General features: G+C 58.8%; 1 protein-coding gene across 6 annotated transcripts; it reads right to left on the minus strand.

Annotated features, from left to right (window-relative positions):
• Positions 1–23,637, minus strand: MIER2 (MIER family member 2). Of its 6 annotated transcripts, XM_053897122.1 has the most exons (15): positions 23,543–23,637; positions 16,678–16,768; positions 15,384–15,526; positions 11,724–11,849; positions 11,100–11,223; positions 10,504–10,595; positions 9,928–9,997; positions 6,742–6,893; positions 5,461–5,542; positions 5,278–5,372; positions 2,983–3,107; positions 2,773–2,894; positions 1,470–1,899; positions 1,249–1,281; positions 1–1,020 (listed from the first exon to the last, which is right to left on the minus strand). In XM_053897122.1, the coding sequence occupies exons 1-14, from the start codon at positions 23,549–23,551 to the stop codon at positions 1,278–1,280; spliced, it is 1,665 nt and encodes a 554-aa protein (XP_053753097.1). In that variant the 5' UTR covers positions 23,552–23,637; the 3' UTR covers positions 1–1,020; positions 1,249–1,277. The 6 variants fall into 6 exon arrangements, with proteins under 6 accessions (XP_053753097.1, XP_053753098.1, XP_053753095.1 ...); XM_053897123.1 differs by lacking the exon at positions 1,249–1,281 and having other exon boundaries at positions 1,470–1,719; XM_053897120.1 differs by lacking the exon at positions 1,249–1,281.
• Between the last annotated feature and the right edge of the window lie 530 nt (positions 23,638–24,167).

The raw sequence follows: 24,167 nt of genomic DNA on the forward strand, positions 1-24,167 counted from the left end.
TGGGCTTCAAATCAAGTTTAATAAATAAAACAGCAAGGGATTCAAGGCAGTTATCACTTCACAGTGTGGTCCTTGGTGGGGTGAGGGAAGGTCGAGGCCAACTCTGCAGACGGGCTCGAGCCAAAACCCTCTCCTGGTGACACCCGGGGGTTGGGGAGCACTGCCCTGGCCCCATGGAGGACCCCACTCCAATTTGTAAACAGAAACATAAATAAAATGAGGAAAGCTGGGAAAGAGAAGGACCGGGCCCCCAAACCATCTTGCTGGGGAGCTTCAACAGAAATATGACCCACGGGGTCAGGGGAACGGACTGGAGCCAGCCCCCTCGGTGCCTTGGTACCAAGGGGGCGGGGGGGGCGGGGGGGGTCACCTGTCCCCTCGACCCCACCCCCGAGGCTACTCCTGGCTGGAGAGAGGGGGTAGGCAGGTGTGGGGTAAAGTGCGGCTTTTCCTGACGAGGAGAGCAGGGTGGAGGTCGAGGGTGGGCGGGGCCGACATCGAGGTATATGGCTCTGTGCCCCAAGGGGTTTGGCACCGAGTAGCAGCTGCCCGCGACCCCCGAGCTGGGGCAGCCTGAGGCCCTGCAAGGTGCAGGGAGACAGAGCCAAGCGGAGGGCCGAGGGTGCCCCGGGCGGAGGCTGCTGGTGGGGCAGCATCCCGCCCCATCTCCCACCTCCCCGATGGGGCAGGGACACCTTCCTCTGCTGGCTAGACGGGGCCGGGCCCTCTGCATCCAGCTGCCTGGCGGGTCCTGCGGTGGGGGCAGCGGCCTGGACAGCACAAACAGTGGTGCTGGGCACTGAGAGCGCCAGTCTATGTGTGAGGAGGGCAGGGCAGCGTCCCAGCCACCGCTCACCCCCGTCCTTGACGCGTTCTGAAGCAGAGGCGGCGTGACCCGGGACCCACGAGGAGGGGAGGGGTCGGGAAGACTGGCAGAGGCAGGCCCCGCGGTGGCCCCGCGTCCTGTCCGGGCCACACGTGCCGCCCACGGCCAGAGCTCAACACGTCATCACGTTACAGCTGCAGGGGAGAGACCGAGAGAGGGTGAGGGTCAGTCCAGTCCCACCGAAGGCACGGCCTCGGCGCCGTGGGCTGAAACCGTGGCTCCCGACCTTGCCGCCCCCAGCAGACCGTGTTTTCACTCGTGCTGGCTGACAGGCTCCCCAAGGCAGCACTGTCCTTGGCGCCTGGGGAGGGCTGGTGGCCGGGGCAGGGGTGGGAGGAGCCTGGCACTGGCCCCGTTTGTACCTTTTTGGGTTTTGAACCATATGAGTGTATTACCTAGTCAAAAAAATAAATAAGCCAAATTAAAAGTAGAGAATAAAAGTAAAGAAACCAACAGAGCCTGCTCCACATGGCCATGCCATCCTCGGGCCCTCGGGGCACATCCCTCCCCTCTCCAAAGCTCAGCCTAAGGCTGGGGGACACTCCAGCTGGGCATGGGGACCCGGGGCAGGGGCCGCACTCACTGTGACAGGGGCTCCGAGTGCAGCCCGGGGGCTGGGCACGCTGGGTGGGCGGCCAGGAAGGGATTCACGTCCCCAATGCCGATGAGTCCAAACTCAGTGACCGACAAGGACACCTGTGCTGGGGCCACAGCCTCCTCAGACTCTCCATTCATATCCACGTGGCTAGAGATGAGGGGCAGCTCCTCGGGGAGGGCCCCCGGCAGGGCCAAGTCCACAGCCAATCTCGGGCTGGTGCTGGGCTCCGGAGTGGCTGTGGCCGGGGGGTAGAAGGCTGGTTCGGCCAGGGCTGGGGGCCGCCTGGGCAGGGGCACAGCTGGGGGCGTGTCCAGCTGCTGAAACGGACAAGGCCCTGGCTCCGAGGACGGGAGGCTGTCGGAGCTCTCCCCAGGCTCACCAAGACTGCCGGCCGCGCTGTCTACGCTCAGCGGCTCTGCGGGGGAGAACACAGCTGAGGCCGGGCCCCCAGTGGCACCCCACACCAGCCCTCCTGGGACCCAGAGCCATCCCGGCTCAGGTGCACTCAGTTAAAATCACACTTAGGCCTCCTACAACCTGTGCAGGGCTCCTGCCCAATCTTTGCGGGGCCCAGCAAAGCCTGTGGACCCCTCTGCAAAAAGGCGTTTTCATGCAAAGACAGAAAATACACACAGACACAAAGGAAACCGGTCGTACTGAAACTGTGTGCCTGGGCAACCTGCCCTGGGAAGTACTGACCCCCATTTTTTAAACCAGATCAGAATGAAACAGGTTCAAAGGAAAACGCCTGGATGCAAAGTACAGCTAAACATGGAATTTGAGAAACCTTTGTGCACAGGTTCATGACGAGCAGTCCCGGGGGGTAGGCAGATGTGGTCCCCCTTTCAGACAAACCATGAAACCTGCCAGATTCAGGAACGAGGGACGATCTAAAGCCCACAGGACCACAGGCTCCCAGAACCAAGCTCCCCACCGTTATCTCTGTGGCCTCTGTCAGAAACTCAGTCCTGAGCCAGACCCTGTCTTGCTCTCGTGTGGCCCTAAGCCCAGGATGCCAGAGAGGCTTGGACACCCATCTGACCTCCCACATGGCACCTGGGGCCTGCAGAGGGGCCCCCACTTCAGGCCGTGGGGCACAAAGTTCCCCTCCACGTAACAAGTCCCCACGGTCACTCGTGCATGTGGCTGCCCACGTATGGTAACATACTGGGGTAGATGGGCACCGGCTGGCTCCCCGAGCCCAGCCCTGAGAGCTCCTGGGGCCCATGTCAGGGCACCAGTGAGGAGGGGGCTCCCCCAAGAGCAGGGACCCACCCCGTATTCTCACCTGTGTGCATCCGTGCCAGGGGATCCTGCTCAGAGCCCAGGCTGTCGGCAGTAGGGGGCAGAGGCGGTGAGGAGTGGGGGCGGCCATCAGGGTCACTGCTGTCCAGGTCCTGGTCTACATCCCTGTGGGGGGAGCATACGGTGAGGGGCTGTGGGAGACACAGTCTCAGGTGGGAGGTGTCCGCCTGGGATGCCCACCCCCGGCACGCACGTGGCTCCGGACGGGCCGTATTTCCTCCGGCCCAGCCTCGTCTGCTGGGAGAAGTAGTCGTAGCGCTCGGACTTCTTCCACAGGTAGTAGTACTCCACACATTCGCCCACGGACCGCGTGCGTACCTGCGAGCGAGCCCAGCGGTCACCGTGGCCCCCAGACCCCACTGTCCTCACCTGCCAGCCCCTTCTGCCTCCAGAACAGCAGGGACAGGTCCTGGCCCCTGCCGCTCCTGGACAAAGCAAGACTCTGCCTGCAGCCCCCATCGCCTGCTTCCAACCCGCCCCCGGGGGGCATCCCCTCTCCTGAAGCAGGACGGCGCCCCATCCCACCACCTAACTGGTGTGGAGCCAGAACCCCATTACTCACCCCAGATCCACACATCCAGTGCCCACCTCCCTCGCTCCAGACCACTAGCTCCCAAAGGCAGCGGCATCCACCTTGTCGCCCAGCAGAGAGGGGAGCAAAGGTGCTGGTGCAGACACAGGGACGGAAGCCTGCTTTTCCCACCAAGTGCAAAGGGTCACGAACAGCAGGGGAGAGCTGCCCACGAGTGCAAACCAGACACCACTAAGGCACACGCCACGGGTTCGTGAACCCAGCTCAACAACACAACAGGGAAAAGCGAAAATAACTTTGTGTGTATGGTATCCCGGGAAGGGAAGCACACAAATACGTCTGGCGGGGAGCTGGACCCTCCACTTACAAAACCTCTCGGGGAAGAAAAGTCACAGGAATGAAATGTACAACCCAGGGAACATGGTCAACGAAGCGTAACAAGGTTACAGAGCAACAGAAAGTGACTATGTTACTGGCGTGAGTGCTGACTGATGCACAGAACTGTCCAACCCAAAACCAATAGGGTATCACGTGCCAACTATACTTGCGTTAGAAACAAATGTTTAAAAACCCTCTCTTGACAACACAGGGCATCTTCCCACTTTGGAGGACCAGCCCACGGCAAGCCCAGGGCTGTGCCTGCAGAGGGTAATGGCACCAGAGTCCACACCACTGTTGGCCAAGATGAGGGACCAGACACTGGTGCCCAGGATGAGTCTGGAAACCAGCAGCGACAGGGGCACAGTAGATGGTCTCATCTTCTCAGTGAGACCCCTTCGCACACCCATCTTGCCAGGGGATGAAGTCCTATGCAATCTCCCTGGGGCCAGATCCAGCAAAAACCGGAAGTGCCTGGAGAAGGAGGCCACAGCCGGAACCAGGGTGGGCAGGCACGTGGCTGACGGCACGCAAAGGAAACAACGGCACTGTGCCGACTGCCGTGCTTATGAGAGCGGCCTGGGCTGTGGTGAAAACGCAGTGAGCAGGGAGCCGCATCAGGCCACAGGGCACAGATGTGACAAGAGAATCAAGCACTGCCTGTCACAGCGCTGGGCATGGTCAGCTGAGCACCATCAGCCCCCTGACTCTCCACAGGCCCCTGGCCCCCAGCAGGCACCTCATTCACTCCAACCTCCCGGGAGAAGACGCCGAGGCCCGAATGCGAGCCTGGCCTCAGCCAGGCCCTTCTCTACTACATACGTCCCCATGAGCAGCGGGAAGGAGCCACACTAGTAGCCCTAGACAGAGGACAGCAGACTGGATGACGGGTGAGGTAGGGGAGCCACGGTGAGACGGAGCCACAGGCATGTGCCCAGGTAGATGTCCCAGGCTGCACACCAGCGGGGCCAAGGCTCTGCCAAGAGGTCAATCTGGGAGTCACGACGCACGAAGCCACGGGCAGATGGCATCACCAAGGGATATGCAGGGACCAGCAGAGACCCAGGCCTGGGGGGGGGAGGGCAGGGGAACCTGGCACTCGGCTGTGCCCCTGTTCATGACTGTTTGCCGTGGGTGGGTCCTCTGAGGAAAGCAGAGACCCTCAGACCGCAAGGCAAGCGGCGGAGGGTGGAGTCCAGGCTGGGGGTGGGCACCACACCAACCAACAGGCTCTACTTCAAGGAACAGCAGGGCAGTACCGAGGAATCGCGAGCAGACAAGACTACTAGAGTCCACCTCGAGGCAATGTCTCTCCCCAAACTGGAGCCTTCTCTTGGGGACCAGAAGGTGGCCCAGCAAACGTCAGCAGAGGAACCAGAGCAAGACATCAAGGGACGTGTGGCAAGCCAGAGGCAGGCGACAGGGCTTCAGCCATGGCTCAGAGGGGCCCGCCCTGGGCCTGGTGAGTCTCAAGCTCGCTGGGGGGTGAAGGCGACGTGCCTGGGCTCCCAAGCCGCTCGCAGCCCCAAGGCGTAGCTGGTGGAGCCCCGGCGGGAGCAGGGCAGGCCACACCCTCACCTTGTTGGCCTGGATCAGGTGGAAGTTCTTCCCGTGCACTCGGAAGCCATGCTCAAAGTTCCTGCACTCCTCCTCGCTCCAAGCACAGAACCCATCTGCAAGCAGGAGGGAGGGCACAACGGCATCAGCAGTGCCCAGGACGTGACAAGAGAGAGAGCGGGAAGAGCTGGCGCGCACACTCACCTCGGATCACCTTCACGTTGAATCGCAGCCTCCGCAGAGCCTCCTCTGCGTTGAAATTGCATTTCACCAGCTCATAAAGTGCCTGGGGGGAAGCCACGCTCACTCTTCCAACCTGCCCGCTTCATCCCACCCAACCTACCCCGGAGTAACAGCCAGGGACGTTCACACCGCCACCGGGATGGGGAATGTCAGGGATGTTCACACTGCCAACAGGGTGGGGATATCAGGAGCACTCACACCCCCATCGGGATGGGGATACCGGGAGCACTCACACCACCACTGGGGTGGGGAATGTCAGGGACATTCACACTGCCACCAGGGTGGGGATATCGGGAGCACTCACACCCCCACTGGGGCGGGGATACCGGGAGCGCTCACACCCCCACTGGGGCGGGGATACCGGGAGCGCTCACACCCCCACCGGGGTGGGGAATGTCAGGGACATTCACACCGCCACCAGGGTGGGGATATCGGGAGCACTCACACCCCCACTGGGGCGGGGATACCGGGAGCGCTCACACCCCCACCGGGGTGGGGAATGTCAGGGACGTTCACACTGCCACCGGGGTGGGGATACCGGGAGCACTCACACCCCCACCGGGGTGGGGAATGTCAGGGACATTCACACCGCCACCGGGGTGGGGAATGTCAGGGACGTTCACACCCCCACCAGGGTGGGGAATGTCAGGGACATTCACACCGCCACCAGGGTGGGGAATGTCAGGGACATTCACACCGCCACCAGGGTGGGGATATCGGGAGCACTCACACCCCCACTGGGGCGGGGATACCGGGAGCGCTCACACCCCCACCGGGGTGGGGAATGTCAGGGACGTTCACACTGCCACCGGGGTGGGGATACCGGGAGCACTCACACCCCCACCGGGATGGGGAATGTCAGGGACATTCACACCGCCACCGGGGTGGGGAATGTCAGGGACGTTCACACCCCCACCAGGGTGGGGAATGTCAGGGACATTCACACCGCCACCAGGGTGGGGATATCGGGAGCACTCACACCCCCACTGGGGCGGGGATACCGGGAGCGCTCACACCCCCACCGGGGTGGGGAATGTCAGGGACGTTCACACCGCCACCGGGGTAGGGATATCGGGGTGTTTATACCATCATTTCCCCCTTGACAAGTTGTTTTTCATTCGCCACCATCACACGACCACACTGGTGCACCTCCCAAACCCCCTCCCGCCCTTGCATGGGCCCTGCCCTCTGACTCAGGGTGCTACAGCGCCACCGCCCTCTGCGCCCCTGTGGCAGCCCCACCTGCTCGCTGTCTTTCACCGTTTCTCCCTCCGGGAGCTGAGACCCAGCCATCTCGTGCCACCTGCGCTTCACTGCCCGGTACAGGAACTCCTCCACCTCCCTCTCAGGGAGGACGTTGGGGTCCCAAAGCAGCTGGTCGTCATTCTCATAGACTGTGGAGAAGGAGAGCCAGGGTCACGTCACAGGCACGCGGCCTGCACCCACCTCCGGAGCTCACGCGCCCCTCTTCCAGCGGCCCCGTCAGAAGCACCTGTCAGGGCAGGCCATCTCAGCTCCTTCCAGGGGACTCCCCTGGTTCTTCCACAACGAAGACCATACACACAGATATCAAAAGATACCATTTCACAACCAACTAGCGTTTACTCCAGAACGCGAGGTTGGTTTAATGTTTGAAAATCTATTAATATAAAGCATTACATGAACAGGATGGAAAAAAAAAACAACCATCTCAAGAGACTCAAAAAAAATACTTGACACAAGTCCAACTCGTTCATGGTAAAAACTGTCAGCTACTAACAGGAGGGAACTTTCTCCTCTACAGATAAAATTATGTTTGTTTATTTATTTATTTTTTCAGAAAGCATGAGCGCAAGTGAGGAAGGGCAGAGAGAGAGGAGGGAGAGAATCCCAAGCAGGCTCCAGGCTCTACACTGTCAGCACAGAGCGCAACACAGGGCTCGGACTCACGAACCACGAGATCACGACCTGAGCTGAAACCAAGAGCCAGACATGTAACCGACTGGGCCCCACAGGCGCCTTAGCCAATACAGAGCACCTACAGAAGCTTAGAGCCAACCGCATGCTAAAGGGGTTACTGGACACTTCCCCCAACTGTGGGAACAAGAGAAAAACGTCCTCTATCACCTCTAGATCCCAGAGGAAAAACCAGTACAACAAAGCAAGGAAGAAAGATAAAAATACAAAGATCGCGAAGAAAGCAAGCCATCACAAGTTACGCCACTGAATACCTAAGAAAATACAAAAGAACCTACAAAACGTTAAAGTTGGTAAATGAGTTCAGCAAAGTCACCCCGTACAAGATCAACTAAAACAAACTGCATTTCTACTAACAGAAATCAAGTACAGATGAAACTTCTGAAAACCTCTCGTAAAGCAGCACAAATAGGAGCACAAAGTACGCGCAGGACTGCTGCAAAACCACGGCTGGCCCCGCTGGGGTTCGAGAGGGAACCACACGTGTGGACGGCAAGTGTCAATACCACAAAGATCAATTCTGCACAGATTCATTTCAGGGTCCAGGGCACCTCCGATCACAATCCTGGCAGGCATCTTGAGGCAGCTGACAAGCTGCGCACAACTTGTGTGGACAACACGGCTACGGAGGGTGGAGGCCTGGCGTCGTCTCCCACTTCCTCTGAGCGGCAACAGTAAGACAGCGTGCCGATGGCCAGGGTCCCGCTAGAGAAACCGGCAGGGCAGCGGCGGACCATTCCAGAAGCGGTGCTGGAGCGGCAGCACACCACATGGGTTAAAGCAGTCCTGACCCACACCTGCAACCACACCCTGGCCATGAAGCCCAACCTCGGCTTTCTGTGCAGCAGGGAAACAAAGCAGAACGTCTTGCACAGAAACTTCTCACCGGCACACACACTGTGGGCAGAGTGAAAGCTTGGCCGCTGCCTCCCGGGAGGGACCGTGGCGGCACACGCGGCAGATGACAGACTCGTACCCGGAGCGCAGGAGGGACTGCCACAAATGAGAGAGAGAGAGGCACACCGGTTTGAAAGTGGGGAAAAGCCTTGAGCAGGTGCCTCACAACAGACGCAACGGCCAGTAAACGTGTTCGCCCTCAGAGAAACGCCAATTACAGCCACAAAGAGACGCCCCTCCACACCCGCTAGGAGGGCTCCAGTCAACATCACATTGTCACGTGTGCACGGGGACGCGGAACGTCGCCGGAGGGGCCCCTGACAAGTCTCTCCTGACCAAAACATGAGCCGACAGTGCAGCTCCCAGCCATCTGTCCGGAAGAGAGAGACACACACGTACACGTTCGCGGCCACACGCGCAAGCCGCAGTTATCGACCGACAATAGAAGAGATGGGCCAACGCGGTCCATCCACACAAGGAAACAGGGCACAGCGCAATCGAGGTTCTTCTCGGGTGCAGCACAAAGGGAGATGCCAGCTCCCAGCCCCTCGGGGTCAAGGGCCGGTTTGCAGAAGAGGAAAAGGCCCGAAGGCCAGACGCTACCGAGGCTGCGGTTCCAGACTGGGGTCCACCCGTTCTCAAGACCCTCCAAGGGTGTAGCTAAGGAGTGCGCACTGGTGCCTCTTTCTGGCGGACAGTCTCGGCTTCTCTCACAGACTGACCTCCACCTGACGTCCCTGTGACCCAGCCGACCTGAGCTGTCCTGGCCCCTCCTTTACCCAAACTGCTTATGGTGCAGCAACCACGTGCCACCAAGCCCACATCCCAGCCACCAGCCAGAGCCCTTGACATCTCCCCTGCCTGCCCCGTCTCTCCACCAGTCTCAGCTGCTGAATCATCCTGGGAAAGACCCCTGGCCATGAGTGCCAGCCCCAGGCTCACAGGGGCTTTGGGGCCTGGAAAACAAGACTCAGGCCAATAGCCAGGTGACTTCACATCCCATTTTCTTCACCTACAGCTGGAGGTGTCAACGCCTATCTGGAAACACAACAAGCCTCACCCCAGGTTCTAGGGGGATCGGGGACAGACAGACATCAGGTCCGGGACGGCGAGCATCCTGAGCCTCACCCCATGTTCTAGGGGGAACAGTGCAAGGCACAGAGACCCTAGTCTCTGGAGGACACTTGGGACAAGGTCCAGACACATGAAGGGCCAGGCGGGGAAAGGTGTGAGTGCCCAGAGAGACGAGGACAGTGACCTGGGCAGGCAGGAAAGGGGCAGAAGGGGTGAACCGAGGGCAGCAGAGGGGTACCAGCTGCACAGGGTGGCAGGACCACACAGCACTAAGCTGGAAGGACAGTGAGCAGGGATGGGGCGTCAACTGGCCCACCTCCTCCTGCCCTGGCCTTGGCCCCAAGTGTCCTGCAAGCTCAGGGTGGTGCAGGGGGCACCTGGCCTGAGCCTGGCCCCTCAGATCCCCCCACCAAGAAGGCATGCAGCAGGTTCGTTCCTGACTGGACTGGGGCTCTCCTCTCTTCTCCTCCCTGTAGCCCACACTCACCAGGCCCCACTTACTTTTCTCACCATGGCGGTCCAAGTGCAGGCTGCTGAGGTCAGCTTGGAACTGAGGCCCAACCATGATCTCCTGCAAAGGCAAACGCCCAGGACACTCAGGGATGATGGGAGGTCAGGCCACAAGGTGATGACATGGGCCCCTGGGTGGCTGCCTAGAGCCCAGGGCTCATCTGTGCAATCTGCCCACAGATACCAAGTCCTGTGATCTTGAGCACAAAAGGCAGAGGTGGATGTGTGTGCGTGTGAGTGACTCTGTCTACATCCACTTATCCATCTGTCTGCTATAGCTGTCATGTGGCCGGAGCGGGAGGCTCAAAGACCCAAGGGTTCTGAGGTCCAGTCTGAAGGCCCCAGAAGGACCTCCAGGACAGGACCTTGGGCCACATCACAGGGACAGGACTCCGGGGACAGGACCTCAGGCCACATGATGGGGACAAGAGCAGCAGGTGTGAGTCTCAGTCCCCAACAGCACGGTCAGGCCGCAGCCCAGCTCCCCTCTCAGAAACCACGTGCTCAGCCTTGCCCCCAAGGGGCACAGATCCAGGTTCAAGGCACCGCTGGGTCAGAGCCACTCACCTTCTTACACTTGTTGGCAGGAAGAGGGTCCTCCTCTGTGTCGGACGAGGTGGAGGAGCCAGGCTCTTTGTCTGCGTCAGCCAGGAAGCAGGCTTTGGGGAAAGGGGAACAGCTGAGTCGCGCCCACAGCAGTCCGAGTGGCCTAACTGACTAGTGGGCCCTGGAGGGCCACTGCCTGCACTTCCCCCCGACTCTCCATCCACCTGACCCCACACTTTGCCCTTCCAGAAAAGGAGCCTGACCCTGGACAGGCGATGGGTGTGAGATGGGCACAGGGCACAGGACAGGGGAGTCAGGAGGCACCTCACACCGCCAGGCCTCACAGGCAGGCAGAGTCGAGGGGACGGGCTGTCAGCTACAAGAACCCTCACATTCCTTCCTCATGTAAACCAAAGCCATTCGTGTCAGCTCACATGCCAAGGCAAGGAGACAGGAGCCCCTGAGGAGCTCAGACTGAGATCGGGACACATCCAGGTGCAACAGACATCCGTGCACAAGTCCTCGATCCCCAGCATCCTGGGGCCCCTTCCCCTGCATCACCAGAGCTGTGCGTGGCCCGCCCCCAAGGACAGTGCAGGAGCGGGCGGGACACCTACGTCCACTCCGGTTAGGAAACAGATCGGAGGCCTCATGGGAGGTCACGGACGGGGTAAGGTCATCAGCCGAGGACTGTGTCTCTTCCTCTTCTTCCCCTGAAAGCAAATCCTTCGCTATTTGTTCCTTTTAACAAGAAAGCAAAGAACGTTTTTGTGGTTTGTTTCAACAACCTCGAGACGACACTTAATAACAAGTGACCGTGCTAACTCAGCGACTACCAGCAGCAGCCTCACGCTGGAAACGCCCCGAGAGCACCCGTGGGTGGTTCCTTCCGCTCTAAAGATGAAGGGGCCAGGCACAAGGACAGGCCAGCAAGGGGACCACTCCTTACACCCAGGGTCAGCAGAGCCCCTCCCTCCTGACACCTGCCCCAGAGGGCCCGGCCCAAGGGCATTTCTCCACACCAGTCTCCACTCGGCCCCTTCTCTAGCCCCTGCCTGTGGCCACCCGAGCCATGGGTGGGAAGCCACAGCCACTGAACCAGCTCTGACTCTGGGGAGTGGGGCGGGGGAACAGACAGGGCTCTTTAAGCAGTAGGCCTGGCCTGATGCCGCGACAGCACCTCTGTGCGCGCCAGGGCCTTCTCGCCTGTCCTCCCTGAACCCTGCTCCCAGTCCACTCACCTTGTCCAGGGTCATGTCAGGGAGATTGGCTGTGGTGTCACTGCCCTCGCTCTCCCGCTCCGAGATGGGGTCTGACGCTTCATAGCCATAGAGGGCAAGCAGTTCATCAAGAGGCATGTCGCTGCTCTGCAGGGGCCAGGACTGAGTCAGGAGGCTGCTCGGGGTTCTGAGCCACATTGGCCACCACAAGCAGAGCCACCTCGTCACACTCACAGCAGCTAACTCCAGCCAGACCCCAGGCCCAGTCCTTCAACCAAAGACTCCCTTATGACCCCCAATAGATGCAGGGACAAGACACCTGTTCCCAGAGAAGTCAGCTATTTGCCCAAGGTCACCAGCCTTGAAGGGTGGGGCCAGGATTGGCCTCTCCATCCTCACGGTACTGCCCAGGCTTAACTCCAGCAATGCAAGGATGGCCCGATACCTGTAAATCTACCATCACAACTTATGATGTCAATAAATCAGATGGGGAAAAACAAGACCATCTTGATAAACGTGAACGAAACATCTGGGAAAATCCAACATCTGCTTCTGATTGAAAAAACCAAAACAACAACAACAACAACGAAAACTCAAGATGCTAAGTAGAGAGATGTCTGCCTCATCAATGTAACAGAGGTGCCGTGAGCCCTCAAGGAGTTGGTAACGAGCCACCAGAGCAACCCCATCCCATCTGAACAAGAAGGGAGGCTCAAGCCCACCGTAAGACACTACAAGCCAATGCAACAGGACAAGAAACGGGAATGAGACATTTGATGACTGGGAAGGAAGAGACAAAACTACCACTGCCTTCCTCTAGTGCTGGTCACTGTTACTCACACCCACCTCTCTGCTCCTGAAGCCAGTGCTGTCCAGCCACACTGCGCCCTGACCCTGTGGGTCACAGCCAGCCTCCAGCTCCCTGGACCTCCCTCTCATTCTCTCAAGATGCCTGCCTCCCCTGTACCCCAGTTCATGCCCTGCCCTCACCCCGGGGGGCTCCAAGTCCACGTGGAAGAACACCCAACTTGTGCCCAGCCCCCTCCCAACTGACCCCGAGGTCCCCCTTCCACCCTCACGGGACCCCACTGACAGGGACATTCATTACCTCCACCACAGTTTCCAACCGTGCATTTGTTGGGGGATTAACACAGTGGCCCAAAGACCCCCTGGGCTCCCGGGACCCTTTCTGGGGGGGTCCCAGAGGCACGGCAACTTTCATGGTAATAGGACATGGCTTCTGGCTCTCGCTGTGCTGGCGCTGGTGCCAAGGGAGCGAGCCAACGGTGGGGCACAGCACCCTCCGGTCGAGGCAGGAGCACAGGGTGTGCGAGCGGTTAGCGTGCGCGCCTCCCACCACCCACTCAGCTGTAAACGTGCCATTCTCGCTCCAGAATATCCTGTACAAAATCACTGATTTCATCAACTCTCCCTCTGAGCAGCCGTGGTTCAATTTGCCTCGTGAGGAGACAGGAAGCACGAGGAGTGGCTGCCACACCCTGCAGTGAGGGTTTGTGCAGAAGCACCAGGGTCACGGCCGTGCCGGACGCACACCGTCCCGAGCTCGCCACTGCACTCGTACCGGACGGAACGGCGGGCAGGTGACAGTGGTCTGGCCCGGCGCAGACGCCTTCGGACACGAAGGACACGTAACGTTTGTTACGTCCAAACAAACAACTATGTGCTACAAGGGTGAAACTCCGGTCCCTGAAGAAAAAATTAGAATTTTGGGAACTCTGGATCTGACAACGTGTGCTTCACAAATTCACGATCCTGTTAGGTAAGGTCATACAGAACGGCAGTGTTTCCACAATTACCTTGGATGTTATATTTTTTCTTAATCAGTTTTTAAAAATTACGTCTGAAGAAAACCTAGATAAGGTATTCAACTAATAAATGGCTGACTTTAGTTTTTGGTTAGATTTGAGAAGTTTTAAATTCACGTTAAACTTTTGTTTTTTTCTTTAATGTTTATTTATTTTTAAGAGAGACAGAGCATGAAAAGGAGAGGGACACACACACAGAGAGAGAGAGAGAGAGAGAGAGAGAGAGAGAGAGAGAATATCCAAAGCAGGCTCTAGCTGTGAGTGCAGAGCCCCAATGTGGGGATCAAGCCCAGGAATCTTGAGATCATGACCTGAGCCAAAGTCAACAGTCAGATGTTTAACCGACTGAGCCCCTCAGGTACCCATGTTTTCTTTTTTGTTTTGTTTTTAACTTTTTTATGTTTGTTTATTTTTCAGAAAGAGACAGAGTGTGAGCAGAGGAGGGACAGAGACAGAGGGAGACACAGAATCCGAAGCAGGCTCCAGGCTCCGAGCTGTCAGCCCAGAGCCCGACGTGGGGCTTGAACTCATGAACCGTGAGATCATGACCTGAGCCGAAGTCGGACGCTCAACCGACTGAGCCACCCAGGCAACCTCCGTGTTTTCTTTTCTGAAGAGAAGACTTGCCTTTGGTCTTAAGACCAAATTGGTACCGAGCGATACATAGCACCAAACTGCATAAAGTGCCCGCGATTATTGCTTTTAAAAAAAAAAAATTCCCACTACTTGAAAGATGTTTGATGAGATCAGTGTAGATACTGAACAAACCAAATGTTCGTGTCTCGTCAAGATGCACATGCCAGAGCCCCAACTCTCAATGTGACTGCACGTGGAGATGAGCCTTTACACAAGGAATTACAGGGAAATGAGTCGTGAGGATGGGGCCCTGATCCAAGGGGGTCAGGTCCTCAAGAGAACGGGCCCCAGACAGCCCGCCCTCGCTCCGACACGAGCACAAGGACACAACGAGAAGGCAATGAACCGGAAGTCAGGATGAGGGCCCTCAGCAGAAACCACCATGCCTGAGCCTGGCTGCGGACTTCTGGCCTCCACGATTATGACAGAAATAAATCTCTTGTGCGGAAGCCCCCGGGTGTCTCGGATCCTGCGGTGCACAGGCTGCAAACACCTCACGATGAGGAGGATAAAGAGCCACCACAAGGTCACCACCAACAGGTCCTGACACAACCAACCACAGAAGGTCACAGGGCATGTGGCAGAAGCCCCTCTGCAATCCCCTTTACAGAACCACCACTGACTGACTCTGGGGGCAGCATCCAGGAATATCCACCACGATCTGGGAAGGCGCTCTCCTCTTCCAAGAACAGACGTGTATGAAGCCAGGTTTACACTCCAACCAAGAGAACAGATCACTGTTCATCAACATCTGCCTTCAAGACAGTAGCTGGGCTCTCGGATCCGCTTCTGCATTTACAAAAACACAAAGCGGTTCCACTCTTCTCCCCAACTTGCTTTAGTTGGGGAAAAGCTGTTTTTTCATTTTCACAAAAATATGCTATTTCTATTAACAATGGATTTACTGCATAACCCGCACAAAACTCCTTGAGATCCTCCAACATTTGAAGGCCACAGAGGGGGTTCTGAGGGCAAAAAGTCTGACGACAGTGGGTTTTGTGCCTAGAACCCTAAAGCCCCAGAGGCACCACCGGGTCTGGCCCGGCCCCCACCATCTCAGCTCCTAGCACAGTGCCTGGCGCTTTGCAAACAGACGTGCACACAGCACTTGTCCCTGTGAAATCTGAGCTTCGAGACTAATTCAGCAAATGAAGAAACCGTGACCTTGCCCGGGGGCTCCCCCTACATAGGGGCACAGGGGACGAGCTCAGCCAAGCACCTGGGAGATGAAGTCCTTCTCCAACTCTCCCTCCGGCTTCCCTGGGTCTCCTGCAGCCTGGTCGCACTCCTGCCGAATGCCGTAGTTCTGTGACAGGATCTCAACAAGGTTGAACTGATGGTCTGCAGAGCCCATGGACACCACTGTGGAGGAGACACCCGCCTGCGTGAGCTCCCCACTCCTCACCCCACGCACACCAGCCATCGTGCAAGGCTGAGGACAGTGGCCCACTGTCACCTGGGACAAAGCCCACAGCCTGCAGGTATGTGCACGTGTGGGTACATGCATACACGTGCAGAAGGCTGTGTGTGTGTGTGTGTGTGTGTGTGCACACGTGCGTGCATGTTCAGACGCGTGTGCACACCAGTGGCCAGCATGGTCAGTCTACCACGTGGGAACTCCCAACAGAACGACCCCTGAGAGAAGAACACACCTGGCTAACTGGACACACGAATTCTGGACATTTGGGGGGATGTGTTCTCCTGGACGCTTGCTTGGTCCCCCAACCGCAGACACCGGTGAGGGTGTGGGCAAGAGCCCACACACTGGGAAGAAATGAGCACCAGGCGAGCGAGGGCAGGAAAAGCGGAAGGCCTGGCGGGGCCCTCAACTCCGGAAACGCACAGGTGACTGCGCACCCACGAGGGCCTGCGGGGCCAGCACAGTGCGGGCAGGACGCCCGCAGGACACACACAGCAGGCCCGTCCGAGGCCAGTCCTTTCTGCTGCCTCGGCAGAGCAACACCACTGCCACCCGCACAGGCCAATGTGTGGTGCATGTCACCGGATTTCTGGTTTTCCCAGAAGAAGCAGGATGTGATCATTGCTCTCTCTCTCCCCATTCTGGTCTTCAGTAAGTCAAATTTAAAGAAAACAAACACAAAAGGAAATGGCTAGAGCTCAATCCCCCCAGGCCAGGGAGCGGTGAAGGCTGAGGCTGGACGGGAAGGGGGCCAACAGCCAGCCTGGGAGGGGTGCACAGCACCTAGGAGCTCACCCACAGCAGCGCCTCCAGTTTTCCTGCGGCCAGTGGCTCCAGCCCGAGGCCTTGGCTGAGGTGCCTGACAGGCCAGCGGGACATGCCAGGAGTAAGGCACTCTGGCCCTCTCCTGGGCAGCCCTGCCCGCACCAGAAAATGGGGAGAGCCCTGGCCACTCTGCCTATATACCTGTCCCTGGACCCTGGGAGCCAGCACACTGTGTCTGGCTCTGCCAGGCTGGGTGGGACTCTGTCTGTCACAACCACAAAGGCCCTGGTGGCCCTGGGCAAGAGGAAGGAAGGGGCAAGGAATGTACCTGCTGTTGTCTGCAAGCTGGGCTCCCCGGGGCACAGGCTGTGAGTGAGGCAGGAGGCCACGCGAGGGCTCTGCCTCTCCAGTGAGGAGGCCTGCGGAGAAAGAGAAGCAAGGTTAGCCCGGTGGGCCCAGGACCCGCTGGGGCACATCTCTGCATCCCGCCTGGGAGCAGGTTCAGGTCAGAGCCCAACTCCCCAGGTGGCCTCAGAAGTGGCCTCATATGGGAGGAATCTCATCTGGCTTCTGTGCAGAAACTGACAGAGTCCAAAAATCACATGAGGAGGGGCAGACAGCAAGGGAGACACAGAATCTGAAGCAGGCTCCGGGCTCTGAACTGACAGCACAGAGCCCAACGCAGGGCTCAAACCCACGAACCATGAGATCATGACCTGAGCCAGAGTCGGACACTGAACCGACTGAGCCACCCAGGTGCCCCAAGACATAAAACTATGAAACTATAGAAGTCTTAGAGAAAAACACAGGAATACATCTTTTGTTACCCTGGACACAGGCCGTGGCTTCTTAGATAAGGCACCAAGAGTTAAAATACATGAACCAGATTTCATCTAAAGAAAAACTTTTCTGTTTGGAAGGCCGTCACTGAAGAAGGCAATCCACAGAGCAGGGAGAGGCCTTCGAACCGTGCAGCTGAGAAAGGACCTGTGTCGAGAACACACAAGGAACTCTTGCAACTTGTTAATGAAAAGATAACACAATTTAAACATGGGCAAAGCATCTGAACAGACATTTCTCCAAAGAGATACACAGATGGCCAATGAGCACATGAAGAAATGCTCATCAGAAGAAAGCAAATTAAAGGCGGAAATGCAAAACGGAGCCAGCACTTTGGGGAGCAGCTGGCGTAGGAGTTCCACTGCTTGCTAGACACCTAGGGGTCAGAGTGTGTCACCCCAACGTGTGCCACTCTGGCGTGAGGGCTACTCTGGGACAAAGACACTGAGCAAGAACAGACACAGGACGACCTCTGTAAATCACTGTGCGGGTGCCTCCCCTCCCGAACCAGGAAGGGAGCAGGTTAGCACTGAAGATGACCGGGCACCCAGCTCACTGAACACACACACCTTACTAACTAGCCTGACCTTCTACTAGTTCCCTGCACATCCACCTTCCCACGACTTGTTGCCTGGACAGACTCAAAGTCCTCCTGTGTCGTAACAGTCCATACAAGTTTATCGTTCTTTTGTGCAGACGCTCTCAGAAGTCCAAGCCCTAGCCACCCCCTTGGGTTACTCATCTGACTTCTCCAGCACATGTGCTACTGGGTTAATAAACTGTGTATGTTTCTCCTCTGTTCATCTGTCTCTTGACAGTCTAAGTCCCCACCTGAAAACCTAAGAGGGGAAGGGAAAGAGTTAAGCCCTGCTTCCCCTAAGACACCCAAGGGAGAAGAAACCACACATCTACACTAACACTTGCACATGAGCATTTGTGGCGAAACCATTCACAAGAGCCAAAGATGGAAAGAACACGAATGTCCATCCGCTGATGAACAGACAAACCAAAGCTGAACAATGGAACGTCCCTTGGCCCCGAGCAGGAGCGAGACGCCCACACCTGCCACCCCGCGGACGGACCCTGAACACACGACGCTCAGGGAGGGAACCAGACACGAGAGGCCACACAGGGTGTGAGTCCACGTGTGTGAACGTCCAAAATAGGCCCATCCACGGATGGGAAGGGGGCTCGTGGGGGCCGGAGGTGAGGAAAGATCAGGGGTGATGGCTGATAGAGACAGGGTTTGCTTCAGGGGAGATGGAATGTTCTAGAATTGACTGCTGATGATCATACAACTCTGAATGTACTTAAAACCACTGAACTGTACACATTAAAATGAGCGAACTGTATACGAATTATACCTCCTTAAAGCCATCTGTACGTGCGCGCACACACACACACACGACTGGAGTATTTAATAAAACTTTTAGAGCGTAGAACAACAGTTTAGTAAGAATTTCCTCAGAGTCCTCAAGGAAACCTCAAGAGGTTGTGTAACCCTCCTGCTAAGAGAAACAAAGGGACTGAAGCTCAGAGAGATCGAGCCACACACCCTAGCTCACACAGCACATAAGGAGAGCGACTACAAACTCCGACCGAGGCCCTTCAAAAACCTGGCAGCATAAATGAAGGAACAGCACAGCCAGGAGAGAGAGCTGGTGGGCAAAGCCAAGCCACAGGCACCAGAGCACAGCAGGCAGGGGCTCACAAGGACCGTGGTGCAGAAATGAGGGGCACAGGGCCTGGTGGGCATGGGGCCCCAGCTTCTCCAGGAGGAAGTGTAGCATGGTACACGGCCTCTGCCGGGAGCACTGGGAGGTTCTGGGCTGGAGTAGGGAGTCTGTTAGGAAGCCCGGTCGGGGCAGCAGAGGCAGCACAGAGGGGAAAGGAGCCAGTGGGGTGGAGCTGAGACGCGGCAGCGGGGGCTGGAAGCAGGCAGGGGGCACAGAGCACCGTGGCCTGCGTGGCCTGCCACAGATGGCTTCACCTTCAGCCCGCACCCTAAGTGTCCTCTGAAATCACACGGACCCTCTCTAGGACCCTCCGCAGTGATGAGTTTCCAGCCTCCCTGGGCTCCCTCTCCCAGTGCAACTAGGCTGGCTTTCTGTCTCTTGCTACCAAGAGCTCTGATGGGCAGGCCGAGAGAGGCCAGCGTGTGGACGGCTCCTTTTCCAGACAGAACGCTGCTCCCAGTCCAGACTTGAGGTGCAGGGTCTGAGAAGGATGTGGCCCTTATGTGACTTGTCCTCTGACAGAGGAGCTCAGGCAAAGGAGCAAAGACAAGTGTCTGGAAGGCTCCTTCCCACCCACTCCCCCCCCCGGGGAGGGGGCAGGACTCTGAGCACCCTGCTCCCCACAGGGGACTCAGTGGCCTCAGATCCCCAAGTTCATTTCCAGAGGACTCCAAGTTCCTCAAAACTCACCAAGAAACACTGACTTTGTGGATTCTCTTCCCTCCCCACGTCCCAACATCTGACCTCTCAGTGCAAGCCCTAGGGTTCCCAGGGGTTCTACTTCCTCTGTTCAGAACACTCTGGATGTCTCCATCAGAGTCAAAGCCCTCCACTCTGCCAAAATGGAAGAAGAAACAGGATGGGGAGTGGGTGGAGGACATTCTGGGTAAAAAACAAGGAAAGGAGGGAGGAAGAAAAGGAATTCTAAAGACTTGATCACAGAGGAGTGGGCGACCCCAGCCTCGGGAAGGACAGGCATGGTCACCAGTCCTGACTCAGGGGACCCTGACTGCTTAGATGTGGAGGCCAGGGCAGCTCTTCTCCCGGGACAGCGTATGACTCCTCCCACAACTTCCAAGCAGAACCCACAACGATGCCGTGGCAGATTCCACTCTGCAAAATAGCTGCACCCACACATCCTGTCCCACAAGCTCTTCTGTGACACTGACACGCCACCCCCTCCAGAAGTGGGATTCTGTGCCCCTTCCCTGGGGATCTGGATGGGCCTGGGACTTCAGGCAGGGTGGGGGACGGGGGCACACTCCATGTGACTTCCAAGGCTAGGTCTTAAAATGCAAGTCAGGTTCCATCTGGTACCTTCTGGCAAAGCCATTCAGCTGCCATGCTGTGAGGAAGCCCAAGCTACACAAAGGTCGTATGTCCGTGTCCCAGACAACAGCCAACACCAACCACACGTGAGCAAGGAAGCTTGCCTCCATGGGGGTCGGCTCCAGCCCCGGCCACCAACCACTGCAACCGCCAAGAGCAACCCTGAGTGAAAACCGCCTGGCTGAGCCCAGCCAGCCCTCAGCACCACAAAAGACAGCAATGTAACAACTGTAATTTTAAATTGAATTTCAGGGGTGCCTGGGTGGCTCAGGTGGTTAAGCATCTGGCTTCGGCTCAGGTCACAATCTCGTGGTCTGTGGGCTCGAGCCCTGCGTTGGGCTCTGTGCTGACAGCTCGGAGCCTGCAGCTGCTTCGGATTCTGGGTCTCCCTCTCTCTCTCTGCTCCTCACCCACTCACGCTCTGTCTCTCTCAAAAATAAATAAAAGATCTAAAAACTTTTTTTCAATAAACCAATAAACAACTGACTTTCAAAGTGATTCCTTACACGGTGACAGCTACCCAGAACACCTTCCACCCACAGCCAGTTGCACTGCCTGGTTCCCCACTGACTGCTGGGGCGCCACCCTCCTCCAGCTGACCAACGCTTACTGAACACGTGCTCTGGGCCAGGTGCACCACAGTCCATCAACAAACAGGTTCTGCCCGTCTCCTCCCACACACGTCACCAGTCTAGCTGGGGACACGGACAGCCAACGAGTGGGAGTGGACATCCACAGGACTGAGGGGGCACAATGGGGTTCTGGGACAACACCAGGGCAGCGGAGTCTCCCCAAGGGCATTACGCTGCAGGAGGGAATGGAAGGAGTGGGGGCGGGGGAGGTGGTCTGTGAGGGTCACATCACTGGGGTGAGATCACAGGGAGGAGATGCACTTTACCCTAAGGACAAAGGAAAGCCGTGGAGGGTTTTAAGCACAAGACAAAGTGTACTTGGGTCTTTCAAAGACCGATATCCAGGAGAAAGACAGTGTGAAACGCTCCCATCTTTTCTCCTGGTGCTGACAACTACGCCAGCAACTACAGCAATCAGGCGGCTAACACCGATCAAGCACGTACCAGTAGCTTACAAACTGCCATCTGTACCGGTTAGACACAGCCGACTGCCAGCAGCTTCCCCGTGCAAGCCACGGAGCTGAGATCTTGGGAGAGCTCTCGGCTGGAGGGTCTCATTTCAGAGGTGAGGAAACCAAGGCTCTGAAACATTCAGTCACCTGCCCAAGGTCACACAGAACTAAGAGGTTCCAGCGCTGCAACAGGTCCCCTGGGCAGAGACTGGCTGTGGCTCACTGCTTCTGACATCTGCACACTTCTTGGCCCTTTACTGACCAGGCTCTCTCTGACCAGACTCTAAGGCCCTTCATTTAGGACAGGCACCATCAGGTTTGTGCTTGCGGCCAGACGCTCGGGCCTTGCACTGAGCCAGGCACGTGGGGGATCTCACACAAAGACCTTCTCCTAGAAACCAACTCAAATTCACTCAAATGCACCACTGCACACTGTCAACATGTGGGACGGGGACACCCTGGGCAGCTGGCTGCTGTGAGGGTCTAGGGCCTTTGCACCAGGCAAGGCAGAGTCAACAGCCAAACCCAACAGCTCCCAGGGGAGGCCAGCTGGGGAGTCTGCCCCGTCCATCCACAGCACACCTGCCAGGCCGAGAGTGCTGACCCAATGCGGGGCTGACCCAGCCCCTGAGCCGGGAGCACACACAGACACAAAGACACTACCGCCACACCCCGCTAGGCCACTGAGACACCTAGCTTTTCTGCCTTTGACTCCCAAGGCCAGCTTCCCTAAATGCAAAGCAAGGAGAACTAAGAAACCTTCAGGTCCAGCCACCCCACACAACCGGCTGGTAAGGCCCCGCCTTGCACCCAGACACCCACACCACCTCTAGCGCAAACCAGGGCCTGTTGCTGCCCCTCAGAAGGTCACTGGTGGGAGAAAATGGCCATGTCCGCCCTGCACAACACCTACCCACGTCGTGCCAGGACAGAGAACTCACCTTGGCCCCACAGCCATGCCGAGTATCCCACGACCCTGCTGCGCCTCACTGGGTGGACCCCTTCTCCTCTCTGGGTCTCGGGGAGGGGGGGGCGGGGCTACCCATTTGATGAGGGTTGCGTGCTGAGTCTGACAACCGGCTGCATCCCCAGACTAAAGCGTCGCGCACTGAGAGTCACATTACTGAGCCCTGGCAGCTGCAGTCTCCTTTAATCCTCAGTAGGGCCCCAAGAGCAGAGCAGTGCACCCAGTCTTATCCAACATTCCAAAGTTTAAAAAAGGCCCAAAAGTGAAAGTTTCCCGTCCCTGGTTTGACAGGACTTGAAACTACTTGCTGACTGTGTTTTCCCAAACGATCCGAGGCGTTATCAGATCAGCCCTCACAGCTCCACACCCCACAAACCCTCAAATCGGAAAACCTCTGCATCGGAAAACACATCTGGCCCCAAGGACTTCGGGGAAGGGTTCGTGGGCCTGCTTCACGGCCCGAGACAGGAGGCTCCGAGAAGTAACTTGAAGCAGCCGGGCCAGGCTGGTCTGCCCGCCGGGGAGGCGGGGGGGAGCCCCGACGCCCTAGGCCCTCCCAGCGCACCCCGGTGCCGGCGCTACGCAGGGCGGGCCCTATGTCGGAGTTCGAGTCCCGTTCGGGACCTGGTGGGAGCGAATGCGCGGTGCCCAGCACGGAGGGGTGGGGGGAGGGGCTCACGAGCGGGCTGCGGTGCCGGGTCTCACCCGGGGTTCCGACGGGAGAGCGCGGCGCGCCACGACCGCGCGCCCGGAGAGCGCACTCCGCAAAGTTGGCCAGCGCCGGGAGGGCAGGGCTGCGCGCCGCCGGGAGCCCCCGGGGGTCCAGGGCCTAGGAACGAGGAACCGGGGAGGGGGGGGTGGGGAGCGGGGTGGGGGTCGAGTGCCGGGGAATCCCGGCCGGAGAGCGGGGCGCGTGCCCCCACCCCGCGTCTGCCCTCTCCCCGCAGGCCCGCCCCTCCCCTCCCCACTCCGCGCCCCCGCCCCCTGCCCGCACATGCGCACTGCACCCCGCGATGTGGCAGCCGACCGGGGGGGGGGGGGGGGCGAACAGAGCCGGGGGCGGCCGCCGACGGAGCTCCGCGCCCCTCGGGCCCCGACGGGCGCGGCGCCCCGAGCCCAGCCTCCGCGCCCCGGGGCAGGGGTCTCCGCGCCCGGGGCCCCCGCACGGCCGGGCCCAGGGGCGGGGGGTGCGGGCGCGCGGGGGCGGGGGGCCGGCTCCCCCGGCCCGCTCACTCACCTCCGCCATGGCCGTGTGTGCGCGGGAGGCGGCGGCCGCGCCGGGATCCCCGGATGCGGGGCCGCGCGCTCATTGGCTGCGGCGCCCGGGAAGGCTGGGGCACCGGGCGGGGCCGGGGCGGGGCCGGGGGCGGGGCGCGGGCGGGGCGCGGGCGGGCGCGTAGTAGGTGCGCGGAGCTGGCTGTGCGGGGTGCGCGGAGCGGGCGCGCGGACGGGGATGCGCGGGGCCGCCGCCGGACCCCGGCCTGGGCCGCGCCTGGGCGGCGGGCTGTGGTGGAGGGAGGCTGATCCCTGAGAGCCACACCTGCGCAGGGAGCCCTGTCCCATTTCCTCCTTCCGATCCCAGGGCCGAGTACTGTCCGCGCCCCGAGTTAGGGATGAGGAAACGGGCCGCCCGTGCGCCGGTGTTGGACCCAGGATGGAAGGCTGGGCAGCGTGGCTCTGGAACTTTCTGCACTTTTGGCCCGGGGATGACACGAGGGGATGGCACCTCGTGTGCCGCAGAGTCGACTGGGGCTTGCGAAAATGTGCCTGAAGACGAGCTTTGAGAAGGCTGCTCCCTGTGCTGGGAGCCGGTCCTGGCGGGGTGGGCAAGAGGGGAGGATCCCAACGCAGGGCCATTTGGC

The sequence above is a fragment of the Panthera pardus genome, unplaced genomic scaffold (genome assembly GCF_024362965.1).
Source record: "Panthera pardus isolate Hobbes unplaced genomic scaffold, ASM2436296v1 HiC_scaffold_8, whole genome shotgun sequence".
Taxonomy (NCBI): Eukaryota; Metazoa; Chordata; class Mammalia; order Carnivora; family Felidae; genus Panthera; species Panthera pardus.